This window comes from Syzygium oleosum, unplaced genomic scaffold (genome assembly GCF_021117445.2).
Source record: "Syzygium oleosum isolate NSW1041296 unplaced genomic scaffold, Sole_v2.1 Sole_v2.41, whole genome shotgun sequence".
NCBI classification, from domain to species: Eukaryota; Viridiplantae; Streptophyta; class Magnoliopsida; order Myrtales; family Myrtaceae; genus Syzygium; species Syzygium oleosum.
The window spans coordinates 616,934-633,667 of NW_026607525.1; the positions used below are offsets into that span (position 1 = coordinate 616,934).

At 40.3% G+C, this 16,734-nt stretch overlaps 3 protein-coding genes across 3 annotated transcripts; 1 reads left to right on the plus strand and 2 right to left on the minus strand.

The window, feature by feature from the left end:
• Window positions 1-5,686: 5,686 nt before the first annotated feature.
• Window positions 5,687-6,972, plus strand: LOC115691535 (glyoxylase I 4-like). Its single transcript, XM_030618187.2, has 3 exons — window positions 5,687-5,979; window positions 6,154-6,259; window positions 6,487-6,972. Exons 1-3 carry the CDS (start codon window positions 5,816-5,818, stop codon window positions 6,784-6,786), a joined length of 570 nt encoding a protein of 189 aa, XP_030474047.2. The 5' UTR covers window positions 5,687-5,815; the 3' UTR covers window positions 6,787-6,972.
• Window positions 6,973-9,744: 2,772 nt separating this feature from the next.
• LOC115691522 (uncharacterized protein At1g15400-like) lies at window positions 9,745-10,104 on the minus strand. The gene has a single exon (XM_030618168.2). The coding sequence runs from the start codon at window positions 10,102-10,104 to the stop codon at window positions 9,745-9,747; it is 360 nt and encodes a 119-aa protein (XP_030474028.1).
• A 1,739-nt stretch (window positions 10,105-11,843) lies between these two features.
• Window positions 11,844-15,192, minus strand: LOC115691536 (zinc finger CCCH domain-containing protein 34-like). Its single transcript, XM_030618188.2, has 3 exons — window positions 14,956-15,192; window positions 14,383-14,493; window positions 11,844-13,472 (listed from the first exon to the last, which is right to left on the minus strand). The coding sequence occupies exons 1-3, from the start codon at window positions 15,025-15,027 to the stop codon at window positions 12,018-12,020; spliced, it is 1,638 nt and encodes a 545-aa protein (XP_030474048.2). The 5' UTR covers window positions 15,028-15,192; the 3' UTR covers window positions 11,844-12,017.
• Between the last annotated feature and the right edge of the window lie 1,542 nt (window positions 15,193-16,734).

The window sequence follows — 16,734 nt, forward strand, 5'->3', positions numbered from 1 at the left end:
GTTTCGCGAAAAATAAATGATATTCTCTAAGTTCAAAGTAATTAGAAGACCATTGATGAAAGTAGTTAATTAGCTTACAAGATAAGTCATGTTCGGTTTGTTTCACAAAAAATGAATGATTTGAAAAATATTTTCTTAAAAATGTTTGTTTGTATTGCTTGAAATAATTAATTAATGAACATATTTTCATTGTCGATAATAATTTATGTTTAAATATTTTCATGTACGATGAAAATATTTTTCATTTATTAATTTTTGTAAGCAATATAAGTAATTATTTTTAAATTATTTATTTTTTGCGAAATAACGCACCTTAAATTTTATATTTTTTGCTCACTTCACCATTCCTCTTACGTTGTAGTTTTCACCAGTACAAATCGAAGGCCGAAGGGACCTGAGTGCTTTGACCTTGTCCTCGACGTGTTAGTGGGTTTTGAATGAATAATTTTCTGAATCAGTCACTTCTAATCCACAAAAAACCAAAAATATGAAAAAAAAAAAAAATAAAAACAGAAAGATATAGGACAAAGTTGATGCCGCTCTGCATTTACTCTTGAAATGGATAGCAGGAAATTGAATTGGTCAGCTGTGATTCATTACACTGTTGATGCCGACTCAAACAAGATTTCCTGACACACATATATGTATGTACATTTATATTTATTTATATAGCAGGCCGGCATCCTTGTCAGAAATTGCCAGCTAGAATTAGTCAGAAGAACTACATCGTCAAAATGCTTAGTACTAAATTAGCTAAATTGAAAAGTTTATGTCTAAATTGGTATTCGTATAATAGGTTTAGGACTTTTTCGATAACTATCCCGAGTGTAATATAAGCAGGGAGGTAACGAAATTAATTGCGAAATGAATGAAGGGGCGGAACAAATTTTAAAAAGCCAATTTATGAGTCCGGTAAATGCCGGTTTTTGCGGCAGAAAATATTTCCTCAGATGCATAATTTTTTGCTGGGTTGCATCTATGTGGCGGCTATTTTCGTGGAGAAAGTACCAAAACCTTTTCTTGCAATGTCGAGAAGACCATTCTTGCAATTAGAGACAAAAAACTTTTAGGAGACAATGTTATAATGTATTTCGATGGATATGTCTGGCAATTAGCATGCCAAGGAAAAATCATTGTGACTCTATGAGCAACCTCTAGCAATTAATGAACTTGCATTTTATAGATGTCTGCATATAAATAGAATGCATTAAATACTTGTCACGATAAAGTTTGCTATCGGCACCAACTATTTTTTTCCTTTAAAGTCAATCACATGACCGACCAAAAAAAAAAAAAGAGAAAAAGTCAATCACATGCAGTAGATGAAAATGTAGATTTAATGTAGGAAGCGGGAAAATGACCTCCTTGATCTGTTATATCTATTTTTTGTGTTCCTGCTTGAATGTACTCATTTTCCAAAACGAGAAAATAACACAAATGGTTCATGAATTTTGACTCAAGTGTAATATGATCCATGAATTTTTAATTTGTTTAATGTGATCCATTGACATTTATTGCATATTCAATTTAGTCACTGAAAATGTTCAAAGTTGTCGCTGAACTTGAATTAATTGAATGACAAAATTGAATATTTTATATAGTTTAGGGACTAAATTGAATATGTACCAAAAGTTGAGGGTCTACATTAAACAAACTAAAAGCTCATGGAGTACATTACACAATAGGTTAAAGTTCAGGGATCACATCGCACATTGGATGAAGGTTGAAGAACCATTTATGTCATTATCCCTTACGAAATTAATAAAGAACATTGTCCAAAAAGTTTTAAATCTATTCTAATTCAGTCCTAAACCTTTAAATTGTTACTAATTGAGTTCTAAATATTTTGACAATATGTCAATTGAATCAATCCAGCCAATTTTGATCGGAAATTGCTGACATGGACGTTGAGCTGTCCTACATGGTACGGTCGACGACGGCCAAAGTTGACATGGACATTTTTTAATAATATACATTGATTTTTTTCTATTTTTTTTTTTTGGAGTTGCCGACCACAATGAGGGCGTCACGAGTCGTCACCCTTGCCCAGACCTGGCGAGGGCCACGACGGCCTGGGAGAGGGTCGCAATGCCCTCGCCTGCCAAATCGAGAATTGAATTGGCACAATTAAAAGGTTTATGATTCAATTGGCATGATTAAAATGTTTAGAAATTGAATTGACAAAAGTGCAATATGTTTAGGACTTTCTAGATAATTTTCCCAAAATTGATACTGATGTTTGGAAATATTGATTTGTCTCACTAATGATCCTCAAATTTTATTTTAGAAAGTAATATGTCGTAGTGCTTGGGAGAAAAATGAGAAATTGATCCTTTTTAAGGTCTACCAAGAGCGTCCTTCTAGAAAAGGATATTCACTATTAAGTCGGCAACATATTCAATTAGAGAAGGATGTTCACAGCATGATTCACGGCCCGCATGAGGATTGACCCTTGAATCCAATGCCGCCGGCGCTGCACTACCATTCGCCGCTAGGATTACCCTGCCAGAACCACACATTAGAAAGATCGGGCAAATTCAGAGACCAAACGTTTGTAATTTCCCTTTACCCCTTCAGTCTTCAGTCCCCGAAATCTCAATTGCATGCAGCGTTATGAAAACTGGAATAATTAATCGGGTGTCGGTCTTGTCTCTGCTCCATTTTTCTAGCCCTTTTTTTAACCCCCCCCCCCTTTCAACCTCGTTCCATTAAGCAATCTAATGACGCTCGTTTTTTAAAAAGGGTTAATACCACGAAAAACCCTAAACTAATACACTTGTGATAGATTTACCCAAATTATTTTTTTGACCACAAAAAACTCCAAACTGGTACATCTGTGACAATTTTACCCCGAACTATTTTTTTGGCCATAAAAAATCCCAAACTGGTACACCTGTGATAATTTTACCCCGAACTAATATTTTAATAATATTTTTTTAATTTTTTTTTGTTTTTCTTTCTTTTCTCTTTCCTTTCCTTTTCTTTTTTTTTTCTTCATCTACTTTATTTTCAACCTCTGGCTGGTTGCCGGTCCGTCGATCGGCCAGAGGCGGGGGCCGACGAGGTCGGCCTTGCCCCACCCCGGGCGAGGTTCGACCTCGCCAGTTGCCGGCGAGGGGTCGTCCTCGCTATTGCTGGCATGGCGAGGCTCGACCCCACAGGCAATTGGCGAGGTTAGCCTCGCCCAGAAGCAGCGAGGTTGAGCCTCGCCAGCGACGGCAAGGACAACCCCTCGCCAGGGGTGGGGCAAGGTCGACCTCGCCAGTTGCCGGTGAGGGGTCGTCCTCGCCATCGCTGGCGAGGCTCAACCTCGCCGCTTCTGGCCGAGGCCAACCTCGCCAGTTGTCGGCGGGGCCGAGCCTCGCCAGCGACGGCGAGGACGACCCCTCGCCGACAACTAGCGAGGTCGAACCTCACCCAGGGTGGGGCGAGGCCGACGTTGCCGGCCAGAGGTTGAAGATAAAGAAAATGAAGAAAACAAAAAGAAAAGGAAAGGAAAAAGAAAAGAAAAGAAAAACTAAAAAAATAAAAAAAAATTTGAAAAAATAATATTAAAAATTTAATTCGGGGTAAAATTGTCACAGGTGTACCAGTTTGGGGTTTTTGGTGGTCAAAAAAATAGTTCGAGATAAAATTGTCACGGATGTACCAGTTTGGGATTTTTTGTGGTCAAAAAAATAGTTTGGGCTAAATCTGTCACCAGTGTACCAGTTTAGGGTTTTTCGTGGTATTAACCCTTTTTAAAACCACTAATCAAGTATCACAATTGTCTTTGGTTATTCTTTCGGTTGAAGAACCCGATGGCTTTCTACCGCGCGACATTCACGATTGTACTATCGTAACGTTTTTTTAAACTAGAAGTGATCCCGGCGAGACGACTCGTTGGGCTCACCTGGGCCCGGTCAATTCGAAGGTGAGAATGAGTAGGCCTGGACAAGTAATGACCTTCTTCAACCTGGCTAGCCAAGGCCAGATCAATCTTTCTATTCAAAACTTCGTAGTTTCGTTTTTTTTCCCATCCATTAGGTCTCCCATAAAAGATGGACAAGGATAAAAACGTGCAAAACACACAAGCTTAGGGACTCAGCTTGATGTCAGACTTTCTATCCATCCATTATTTTGGAGAAAATTACAAGCACTGTCAAACTTTGACGACGACTTCCATCTTTCCCAATTTCTTAAAGGACAGGCGCCTCCTAGGAGTGCATGGAAATCACCCTAACTCTAGATTTTCTATTATAGGAGGGGGACCAACGCGCCACGAAAAAGAGGGATGAACCTAGAAAAGAAGAAAGATCAGCAATTGATTACCATCGATCGAAATGGGATCGGTGCTTTTTGACCAGCTATAAACGTGTTCTCTTTTGGGAACTTTTCGAGAGAGACGGCAAATCACGACCAAGAGGCCACAGCGTTGCTTGCATGCCTTCTTTGTGCAATGATAAATGTTCTCCAGTTGGTGTAGCTCTTGCTGTATTCCCAAGACTTCCATGTTTTTCAGCCTTGAATTCCTCTTTTTAGGAAGAATCTGCATCATGCAACTCATTGCCAGTCTAACGTGATGCGCAGTACATGAGAAACCATACATTCTTTTCGGGACTCATTCTACTAGACAGGAACGAAACCCTCGTATCAAGAAGGGATAATGACACAAATGGTCTCTGAACTTTATTCTATTGCACAACGTGGTCCTTGAATTTTTAATTTATTCAATATGTTCCATGAATTTTAATCCAATGTGCAATATGGTCCTTAAACTTTTAATTTGTTCAATGTGGTCCTTGAACTTTTGGTATATGTTCAATGTAGTCCCTGAACTATATGAAAATGTTCAATGTTGTCCTTTCATTAATTCAAAATCAGGGACATAATTGAATATTTTCATATAGTTCAGGACTACATTGAACATGTACCATAAGTTTAGGGATAATATTAAACAAATTAAAGGTTTAAGGATCACATTGCGCACTAGGTTAAAAATCAAGGACCTTATTGAACAAATTAAAAGTTCGGGGATCACATTGCACATTTGGCCAAAGTTCAGGGATCACTCGTGTTATTTTTCCTATCAAGAAATAATGAAATATACGCCAAGTCTCGCGCAAAACCAATTGTTCCCATAGGAAGACGGCGAGGTCTACGTCGTATTTGATATGAAATATGATTCCGAGAAGTTATTCTGTAGACTTCCATTAGAATTAAACTAGTCTCATACGAAAGAAGGTGGGAAACGAATCGGGTCGCGCAAAAGAGAAAAAATAACACAAGGTTTCGCGTATTTTTCGTAGCAGAACGAGCATCTTCAAGGGTACGATGTACGTAGATGCGCATGCATGCACGTCAGTGAATAATTAAGAACCTGCCTGTGAAGCATATCGGTCTCTCCCTGTTATCTGCTGGTGTGCAATATAGCTGTGACCGTGATTCATTTGTCAGTAACAATGCTGATTGAGTGATTTTGAAGCAACGTATTTCGTGTCCGCAACACAATCATTTTACTACCAAGTTGTCCCCCCCAAAGCCCGTCAATGAAAATCCGCCAACGTGGAACCAACGTGGTATGGATAATATCACTCGTGGTTGTTGTGTTGCCCGCGTACACCTTTTCTCTTCTCTGTTTTTGCATCTCCAGGTCCATATATATACCCTCCAACCATGGCCTAAACTCTAATATGTTCTCTCTAGCTTACAATCTCTCTCCACATTCCTAAATTCATCGCAAAATTTAAGCTGTTGAAGCTTTTTCGCGTTTCAGGTTTTCGAGTTCTTGAAGTTTTTAGTTTGCATTGTCGTCCCAGAGAAGGGGGAAGGAGAGATGTTTAAGGAAAGGATCATTGAGAAGAACCCTCTGCATTTGAAGTGCTTGAATCACATATCGATGCAGTGCCGATCGGTGGAAGAGTCCATCGACTTCTATTGTAACGTCCTCGGTTTTGCTCCCATCCAAAGGCCCGGTTGCTTCGACTTCGACGGCGCTTGGTACGTATGGTGATATCGATGTAATAAGAAAGTAGTTGCATTGTCTTTGAAACAAGGGATGAATGAGAAGTGAAGAGAGCAAGTATCTTCCTTGTGATAACATTGTTGCCTTGATAGGGTTTAGGATGTGGTCACTGATATTTTCTTTTCTCCTGTTCAACTTGTAAAATGCAGGCTATTCAATTACGGAATCGGCATTCATCTGATCAAATCTGAGGACCCAGATGGAATGCCGAAAGTCGAACAAATCAATCCCAAAGACAGGCACATCTCTTTCCAGGTCGTCTACCTTTTTATCCTTTGAATTTGGAGTATCGCAGACATTGCTAGTTATCTAGCTTGTTCAAATCATGGATAATCAACTAACCTGTGAAAATGTACATTTCATGACCAACAACGGGAAGGCATTTGCGATATCATTATCTTTACATCCAAAGTTTTCAGCAACTAAAAATGAAACGGTAATGTCGATATATCGAAATTCTTACTAGTGTTTTTCATTAGCAGTGCGAAAGCATGGAAACGGTGGAGAAGAAGCTGAGGGAGATGAAGATAGGGTACGTGAACGGCCGAGTGGTGGAAGGCGGCGTCGCCGTCGATCAACTCTTCTTCCACGACCCCAACGGTTCTATGATCGAGGTCTGTAACTGCGAGAACATCCCGGTGGTCGTGCTCGACAATGGCGGAGACGCCATTCGAGGGTCCTCGATAGCGAACAGCAATAACGGGGTGGAGCGAGACCGACAGTACAAGTTTGTCAAGCAGCGTCAGCCGCAGATACATCGAACCGTGTGCGACACCATATGAAATGAATTGGGCTAACGATTTTCATGCATGACAGTGAAGAAGAAGAAGAAGAAGAAGCAAGATGGAGAGATTCAGAATTTGTTGTTTTGTCGAGCATTCGTTCAATCATTTTTGTATGTGTATGCTTTTGGTTTTTGAACTTTTGTTGCTTTCGGACTCGAGTTCGATGTGCATCCAAATTTCATTTTTTGATCAATAATATGCATCAAATTCTCTAAGAAGAAAAAGCGCTTCTCATTCCGCCAAAGTTTGTTCGAGATCTCAAATGCAATATCATAACCCAAGGGCTTCTCGAAAGTTGGTGAAAAGATTAAGAGTATTACACACTTCAGGAAGTTGAATTCTCAAGTTCAAAACCTACTCGGCGCAATCACTTGGGTTGGGATGAGGATAAAAATAAATAAATAAATAAATCGTAAGGATGATGTTACCGTTCCGTACGTTACAAAAGAATAATTTTTTTTCGGTATCTGTAAATTTCTGAAAGTGTTAGTAAATGTTAGAATCTAGTTGGTAAAAAATTGACGATCACCTGATTTCCTATGACTTGTTGATAACATATTGACAGCTTTATGAAATTACAAACTTCTTTTTTATCTTTTAAAAACTTTCATTTGTCTTTCTTATCAATGCCTTATATTTGCCAACTCTTATATAAATTTATTAATTTTTATTTGAGCGACTTACCGACTTTTTTCTAATTAAATGTACATTCAATTGTTGAAGCCCATCATATACATGACATATTATGATGACTCTATCTAAGGTAGATGATTAAGGGGAACCGATTAGCGGGTGACCTGCACCATATTCGCGACATATATGACATGCTTTGGCCTAAACATTTCAATGAATCCCGAATAGTCCGATCTCAATGGATGGTTGAAAACCTTTTAACTGTTTGTTGTTACGACACTTTTTGTTCAAGAATTACGATGGAATGTGTTCATCCACCGCACGTTACGGCGGTGCATCGGTTCTCTCGATGGATCCTAGAAACCCCCCGCTCTGTTGCGATCTTGTTCATTAATAAACCTTTAAGTAAGCAAAGCATTGAAGAGTAGGACGAACAATTTGGACGACAACTTGGACGGTAAGACAATCAACCAAGTACAGCAGGAGCTATCAAACAGCTGATGAATTAGATTGATACAAACCATGGGCTGAGGTTGATGTCACGAAAACGACTCGTACTTAAAAGAGAGACACCAATGATTACATAGACGACGACAACACCAGATGCTTTGTTTTTGGACCTTTCTCGGGTTCTGGTCGATTGTTTAGGTTGGTAGCATCGCCTCCCGCTTTCTTGTTGATTAATTAAAAATTGGTATGTTTAATGACCATATTGCTAAGTTACCATTTGGTTGGGTTTTGAATCGAATGTCGTCAACTCTTTGGAAAAAATTATCTAAAAAGTCTTAAATTTATTGTATTTTTACCAATTCAGTTTTAAACTTTTCAATAGTACAAATTAAGTTTTAAACTTTTTAAAAATTTATCAATGTAGTCCATTTAGCTAATTTTGACTGAAAATCGTTGACATGGACACCAGCTATCTTACGTGATATTGATCGGTGCCGACGTTGATATATTTTAAATATTTTTTGAATTTTGAATTTATTTTTTCTTTTCTTTCCTCCTTCCTTCGCTGGTCGCCTAGTCTCATTAATGACCGGCGATCGGCCAAAGGCTACGATTGGAGAGGGTTGCTCTTGTCGGCCTCAAGTGAGGTCACCCTTGTCGGGATTTGGTGAGGGACGATCTCGTCGGCTCGCCTTCGCCAAATCCAGCGAGGTTGAGCCTCGTCAGAAGCTAGCAAGGGTCGCCCTCGTTGAACGCCAGCGAGGGTGAGCGCAACCTTGCTTAAGGCCGACGAGGGTCGCCCTCGCTGGTCGTAGCCTTTGGCCGATAACTAGCTATCGCTGAGGCTGGGTGACTGATCTAGGACGAAGGAGAAAAAAAAAGAAAAAGAATAAATATAAATAAAAATTCAAAAAATATTAAAATTAATGAAATTTGTTCACGTTAGCGTCGACCAATGCCACATAGGATGGCCAGCATTCACGTCAGTGATTTCTAGCTAAAATTGGCCAGATAGATTACATTTGTAAATTTTTAAAATGTTTATGATTGAAATGGCAAAAGTGCTAGAGGTTTAAAATTTTTTTGAACAATTTTCCCCGACTCTTTGTCATCGATGGGAGCGCCAGAATTCTCTCTTGACTAAATCTTGATTTCTCCGACATAATGATGGTAAATTATTTTCATTTCTTCCTATGCATGGACTAACAAGAATTATGGATTTCTGCAGGACATGAAACAGAATATTTTCCCTTTTCAAACTAAACTTAAACTGATTCTGGAGCTTGATTCAAGTATTCATGCTTGTCCATAAGTACCAATAAATTGCAGAAAATTAACAACAAATATCGAAAAATCATCCTCAAATTCTCAAATTACTTGCCGATTATAAGAGAGACCGAGAACTAATATGTCATGCAAAAAGACTGCTCTAGCAACCATGATGGCTGCTATTTTGCATGACGATATTCTTTAAGTTCGATTATATCGCGATTTTTTGAATTCTTTTCCTGAAAAGCGTACTCCTTTAGACGGTTCGACAAGATTTGTTAAGATCATTATAGGAATGAAAAACGTTAGGAAGATTTCACCAGCGAATGCGATAGACAGACGAAGAACACCTGCAACTCGTGGAACTCAAGATGGTTGTTGAAGTGCAATGAAAAACATCAATATAGACAAATATTCAGCTGGTCCGAGAGCTAAACCTAGACATCTCTCATGTCTTTGCGTGTCACAAAGCCTTAATGCTTTCCTCTAGATGCCTCAAGCTTATGTCCTAAGGAACTCAAGCACACTCTTAGCAAGAACTACTGATGTGGAGATTCAAGAAATGCTTACCTATATCTGGTTCAGAACCTTTGCATAGTAATTCTACGATTTGCGCTTCTTGTTTCTCGAGTTCGACTGATGGGCAGTGCCCGGCTTGCCAAAGATGCCACAGAGTCCGCAGCGGGAGACTCTCGGGGACGGCGGGTCCGGCGGTGATGGCGACTCGACCTTGATGGCATGGCAGGGCTGTCCGCTGTCGGATTGGCTCCGGTGCACCGTGTCGATCGATCCGGTGCTCTGGGATGGCCGTAGCTCCCTGTGGCGGTCAGCTTTCCGGTTGGCTTGCTGTTGGTTAGACCTCGTTTGGTTCGAGGGATCTCCTGACAAGAACTTGTCATCCCACACCAGGCCCGACGATCCTTGTCTCCTGAATGATTTTGCAGACCTTTGCAAACCAACCATCCCTGCGTTCGTGTGTACGGATGTGTGAGGTTCAGAGCAATATTTAGGGAGAGGATTTGGGGTCAAACTATGGTGGTTTTGTATTTTTCTTGTAACGCATGCACATAGATGATATAAACAAAGTGACAAATGAAGAACACGGGGGATGATGATAAACTTGGAATAGACCTGCGAGACTTTGAACGCGTTAAACTAATCCCTGTGTTTGATGATGGTCACTCACCCCATTTGACAATACATTAATAGCAAAATGCTTATATGATGTTTAAGATTGCGCAATCAAAACCCTGTCTTTTCTTTTATTGGGCGGGTAAGATCTTTTCCATGTCTCCGGCGGTGAGATGATATCATAGATCATCATTCGTTTTGCGAAATTAAATGATTATTTAGAAAAGAGGATTTTCCCCCTCTTATCTGACTTTTGGCATGTTATATAATACGATTAATCTTATGAGAGGCCTCGCCAAATCAAATAATTCTTTTACATAGATGAAGATATGAAATCACGATTGATATAAAAAAGGTTTGAAATCATTGAAAGTTTCATAAAATTGCACAACCGATCCATTGACTTAAGACCCAATTTGTATAAAATCTTTAAAAATAACACACTTATCTATAATGACTGGCTAGTTGGAGATGGAGTGAGTCTCAAGTGCTGCCTACATATGAATTCCGTCATCCGATAGCAAAATTTGTGACATGCGACATGATTTGTACCTCAAATTGTTTCTAACTCAAAATTACAAGTCCTGACATGAAGGACCCGGACCACATAATTTTTTTCCGTTTTTTTTTTTTTTTTACTTCTATAAATAACCTAATATCACTAGCTCCTCTTGGGGGTTTCGATCACCTAAGATTTTCTCGGATCTCTATCTCTCTTTTCTATTTCAATTTCTTAAATGATCTATGTGCACTAGATAGGCTCTGTTTTATTAAGTCTTAAGAAAGCTAAGAACAAGAACTAAAGAGCTTTTGTCAGGCATTTGTTGCCAGTCACATCACTGGCTGAGATCACAATGGTAATATTCCGCAGATTCTCTACTAGGCAGTTCGTATCCGGACAAAACAATTGAATGGTTCTTTAGCCTTTTCTCTTTCCTGGAATGTGGACTGCATGTTCTGACTTGAGCAAAGCACACGAGCAAAATCTACCAATGGGAAATAGCTTTTGACATTCCCAGCTCTGACCCGATCAATTCGATCAAGAATTTAGCACCAGTGACGTCTGGAGATAGACAGAAACCATCGGTCTCGCATCGATCTATTGAAGATATACTACTCTAAAAATAAGGTTTTGGTGTAATTTTCTCTCTTTTTCTCGAACGGCCTTCAGATACTCATATAGATTATATAAGTTGGACGATTCCCTGAACAATCCCCTCACAGTGAAATTCTTATTTGAACTTAGCACACTTACACTGGCAAAGCAATATAGCCAGCAAAGGAAGTCGGACATCGATATATGTCCTGTCAATATGAGTAAGCTCAATAGGTGTATGTAACCTAGAGGCAAATTCTATACGGAGACGAGACAATTCATAGCACATAAGCAATTCCAGGTAAGCGCTGCATGCAAGATCCGGTAAATAACCGAGTTGAGCTGCTGAATGCTTCACCTAAAGACCATTTTCCCAACTTCACCTACCAAAAAAAAGTAAAAGGGTTCTCATTCATCTTCCACGGCAACCTCGGAATCACAGGAATGCACAGAACATCTAGTACAACCAACGCAATACCGTCAATGTTCTAATTCCTGTTTCTTATGAAAGAGAACCATTCAAAAGACAGAAAGAATAGTAGGGATCATGCTCGGCATGCAAAAAGACACCTCAAGATTTTCATCTTGTTCCATCAAGCGATTGTAATTTTTTCTTTTATTCTTTTTCAAAATGACCATTATTTCTATGTTACATCTCTGAATTGACATTTCCTTTGTCCTTAAGAAGTTCACTCAGAGGTTTAGGCCCCTGGAAATCTGCTGCCAACTTTTTACCAGAACACCCACCTGACCGAAACCAAACCTCTTTAGCTCTCCTCTTATCTTCTTTGATCTGTGCAAGAGTCTTGGGACCGGTAAAAGAAGCAGCGTCCACAGCAGATTGCCGCCACCCTGAAAGTGGTTTTCTTGAAGCTTTGGTTGTATGAGACCTCCATTTAGGCAGCCTTTTCTCCTTATAGTGAGCCCTAAACTTATCCATTTCTCGGTGCCTGAGCCAACCATGCCTTTTAAAGCCATCAAGAAACTTTTCTTTGTCTCGAAATGATTCGACGGCATTCTTCCCCACTAATGCTAATCTTCCATGCATCCTCCGACCCAGCACAAGCCTTTCCTGTCTATGAACACCCAGATGAAATGAGCCATGCCTTCTCGGTAAACGGGAAAATGAATCAATTGTATTGTTTTTCCTTAAGGGGCTCCAGAGATCCAAATCATGGTGGTCATCATGTCTGAGTTCCATATGCGGCATCTCTCTTTCACGTAAGAACACAACATCTGAGGCAGTCTCCCTAAACCGAACAGATAAACTTTGGGCATCATTAGAACTACGGTCAATATGCGAGTCATTGTCAGAATCATACGTTTCATATTCACATGAATTTTCTGCATCAGGGTACATGGGCTCATGCTCAGCTGAAACATCCGAATCATAGTCAGAGACATGGCCATCGAAATGCCTATACTGTGGATCAAGTTCCAGGAAACACTTTTGATTACCCTGGATGGCCAAGCTCTTGGATCCACCATTCACTAGGACAGGCGATTCCCAATATCCCTCTCTCACAACATGGTCTTCCACTTGTTCCTCTGAACCATGACCAGGGTCCCTATGCGACCTACTTTGAGTAAGACCTTCTGCAGTAAGCATATATTCAGACCCAGTTTCAGCATCTTCTTCACAATCAGACATGGAAACCTGAGGAGAGTCATTCAGCTGTACACCATCTTGAATCAATACATTTTGTTTATCTTCCTTATATAGACAACTCAAATTCCCTGCCGTTGGCGAAGATCCGGACAAGTTGGGATGTTCCTCCAGCGGTGCTGATGCAAAATCATCGCCATCAGTAATCTTCCATTCTGACGGTGTTAATTTTGTCATTTTAGATTCTTTATGTGAAGATAAATCGGTATCATGTCCATCCCCAGTAAATGCCTTCCTGTCTAAGGACAGAGCGTTGATTACTTCCAATGTTTCTTTTGAAGATACCGCAGCACATCTACCAGAGCCAGATCCATGAGAATAGGTACAACTGTCACCTTTGTTGCAGAACCCATTATAATAAAAGTAACAAGGAGTGCTGATCTTATTTGCAGGTGCCATATGTAACTCAGATGATACTTCATCATGTGTATCCAGTGGCTGCAAAAGCATCGACAACCAACAAGATAAGTGACAGTACTAAGTCAAGTACTACAAGCAGGTTAGGAAAACTTCCTTTAAGTCAACATCAAAACATAATACAAGTTTACGACAGAACTGCAAGGAAAAAGGAAAGAAAGCCATTCATATGTTTAAGATAGCATATAATTAGTGGAGTTAACATATGATACTGAAGCACATGATTTATTATGGATTTCTAATTCTCAAATATTACAGAAGCAGCAGCCAAAAATACAACATTAGGTACGATACTACTCCCCAATGTTCAATTGAGCCAATACCTAAAGAACTCCTTTACTTTCTTCCACAAGTAACATAAGAATTTGGGAAACATATAATTTGCCATCTCAATTTGAATTCTGTATCAGTTTGGTCCGTGTAGTTATCGTGGATCATTTCCTCTGTTATGGTTTTATAACCAAATCTAACGATTTGGATTTGGCCTGACCATTTACCTGAGTTTGATAAGGCCATATAGGGTATGGTTGACAGATACGAACACGTAAATGTGTTAACCAGTCTAACTCTCTGTTGTTACCTAAAGAAGATAAAATGACAGAAAAGATAGCACGACTACCCTAGAGTTCTGAAAAGCATCTGTTCACCTGTGATCGCCCACTTATGACAAACTCTTTCTAATGAATCATAGCATCCATCAGAAGGCGGACCTCAGAATGTATTTATCGCAAGTACCTCCCCCTTCACTTCCACAATAGTATAGCAGATGACAAAACGATATCACAAATTTCATAGAGCTAAACTCAAGTTATAAAATTGCGCAAAATCGTATTGTTAACTAGGAATTGCCAAGAATTTTCCAGCATAATAACTTAGAAAGGGACGACGACCGTTCCTTAGAAGAAATAAACCGAAAGAAAAACGAGCTTACAGGATGCCTGAATCCACAAGTGGGGTTAAGACAGTTTCCAGCTAACCAATACCAGCAATCCGTTGGGTTCAGCCTCGCGATTTCATTATGACGGTACTCGCAATCAAGCCCCTGAAAAACGGAAAGCAACATTACGTTACTACCGGAAACCGACTCACAGAAAACAAAGCCAATCTCTCAGGCAGCAAACGTGAAGAAGGTGACAACCACACCACTCGAAACCGGAGTCCGATCTTCTAATGACTACGGCACGATAACAACACCGACTCGCTGAGAAGACGAGCGACTCGGCAAGAAGCACTACCACACAAAACACGACGGCGCCATCCACTCCGACTCCAACATCAACCACTCAATTCACGCAAAAGAAACCTCCAGAAGCAAGCGCATCGACAGCGCAGGCTCTCGCCGGCATAGCAACGGCATCCGAAGCAAGGAAAAGACGAAGGCCAAAAGCCTCGCGTCGATCGGGAGGTAGGGCGGGAGAACCGCGAGCACACGGCGCCACACAATGCGATCGACGCGGGAAATGGCGGCGGGGGGGGGGGGGCGATCGGCTCGCGCCGGACTAACCTTCTTGCAGGTAAGAGGCGAGGCCAGGAAGAAGACGCAGTCGGTGCTCCGCTTCTGCGCCTCGTCGCTCATTCTGGAAAGGAGGAGGAAGAAAAGAAACCGGGAATCGGCCGAGAGCCGGCCGGCCGGCGACTGCGCCGGCGGACGTCGACGGAACCTCGACGGCGGTGGCGGTGTTACCTTCTGATCAGAGAACTTCCATGGAGGAATGGGTGGCGGTGACGACGATGACGGGAGAAGAGAGAGGGAGGGAGGGCGGCAGTTCGGTCGCGCTGATCATCGAACGAACTGAATGGACGTTTTCGCTTTCTCTCGGTTTTTATTATTGGTTTTCTTTTTATTTTTTTTGTAGCAATGGGGGCATTTTTGTAATTTCGGTTTTGTGTTTTCATTTTTCGTTTTTTGGTTATATTTTCTCTTTCCAGGTCCAACATTGCAAATTTGCAAATGAACGAAGGTTTATCATTTTCTCAATCTTATGATCAATGGTCTAAATTGGTCGGTGTGCATGGTTATTGTTGACATCAAAAAGTGACCGAATCTTTGTAATCGATATATGGCGCTGATCTAGATGAGTATAAAGCTCGATGTCAAGTACGATTTAGCTATCTATGAGTTATCGATAATGGAAATACTGATGATTTATCGATGATCGCCGTATAAAGTTGTCGACATGCGATGATGATTGGTCAGCGATTATCACTCGAGAAATCCGACTAAGTGATGGACACGAGAAATGAAGAAAGAGAACAAATTTTAGATACGGTTTAACGGTTATGTTCAATGGCACTTAAGAAGTCGCCACCGCCTGTGGATAAGGTCAACGATCATGGGTCCTAATGTTATGAAAATGTTGTCGTAACTGTCAATTAGAATACGTGCTTTGTAGTAGACTAAATAAAAGTAAGGGTGCGTATTGAAGAGAGGCAAGATCATCAACAAAAAAATTATGTATTTTCTCAATTTTAGTTTGTCAATATATATATCGGTTCCTAGTCTCAATACTATAAAAATTTAGTTGTTCTCGATCCTTGTTACGCAATTCAAATCCCGTTCGCATCGCTAAATGTACGTGATTTAACTAAATGTAGTTTTAAAGCGCCGCATGAAATAAATTATCATTATTAAGATTACCGATCATTAAGTAACTCATCTTGAAAAGATTTTGTATTTAGAGAAAGGCGAAGAACGCCTCTCCTTTTTCCTTTGGTCATTAATCAACAAATAAAGCACTTTTTGAAGTTCCTTTTGAACCGGTCGTCACCACATCATTAGATACGAATTGCAGCATAGTAAGAGTTATCATACATTTGACACACGCCAGACCAATGCCACGGACAGATCAAGACCTTGTGAAATCGACCAACGATTCGGGAATTCGAAATCGGGACCGAGAGGGCTTCCATCAGAAAATTACGCAATTCGGCTTCTTCTCCGGATTGCCTAAAAAAGAGGAAGGCATACACATAACATGATCCAGTGTCCATGCTGCCTTAATGAATTATGGCTGGGATGCTCAGTGTAGCTGTCAATGCAAAAGGAGCAGCAACATAGCAAATATGGGCAAAAAGAAGGAAGGAAAAACCAACGAACGTCATGTTTTGGACCACATACAACCCTGAACACTGCGGAGAAGCGGAAAGACCGAACAAAAAGCAACTATTATCCTTCGAATTTCATCATAAGGAATTAACCTACGAAACCCCTGAATGTACTTGAGAAATTCAAGAAACATTAAAAAAAACCTAGTCACCTTTATGCTCCTTAACCTTCATAAAA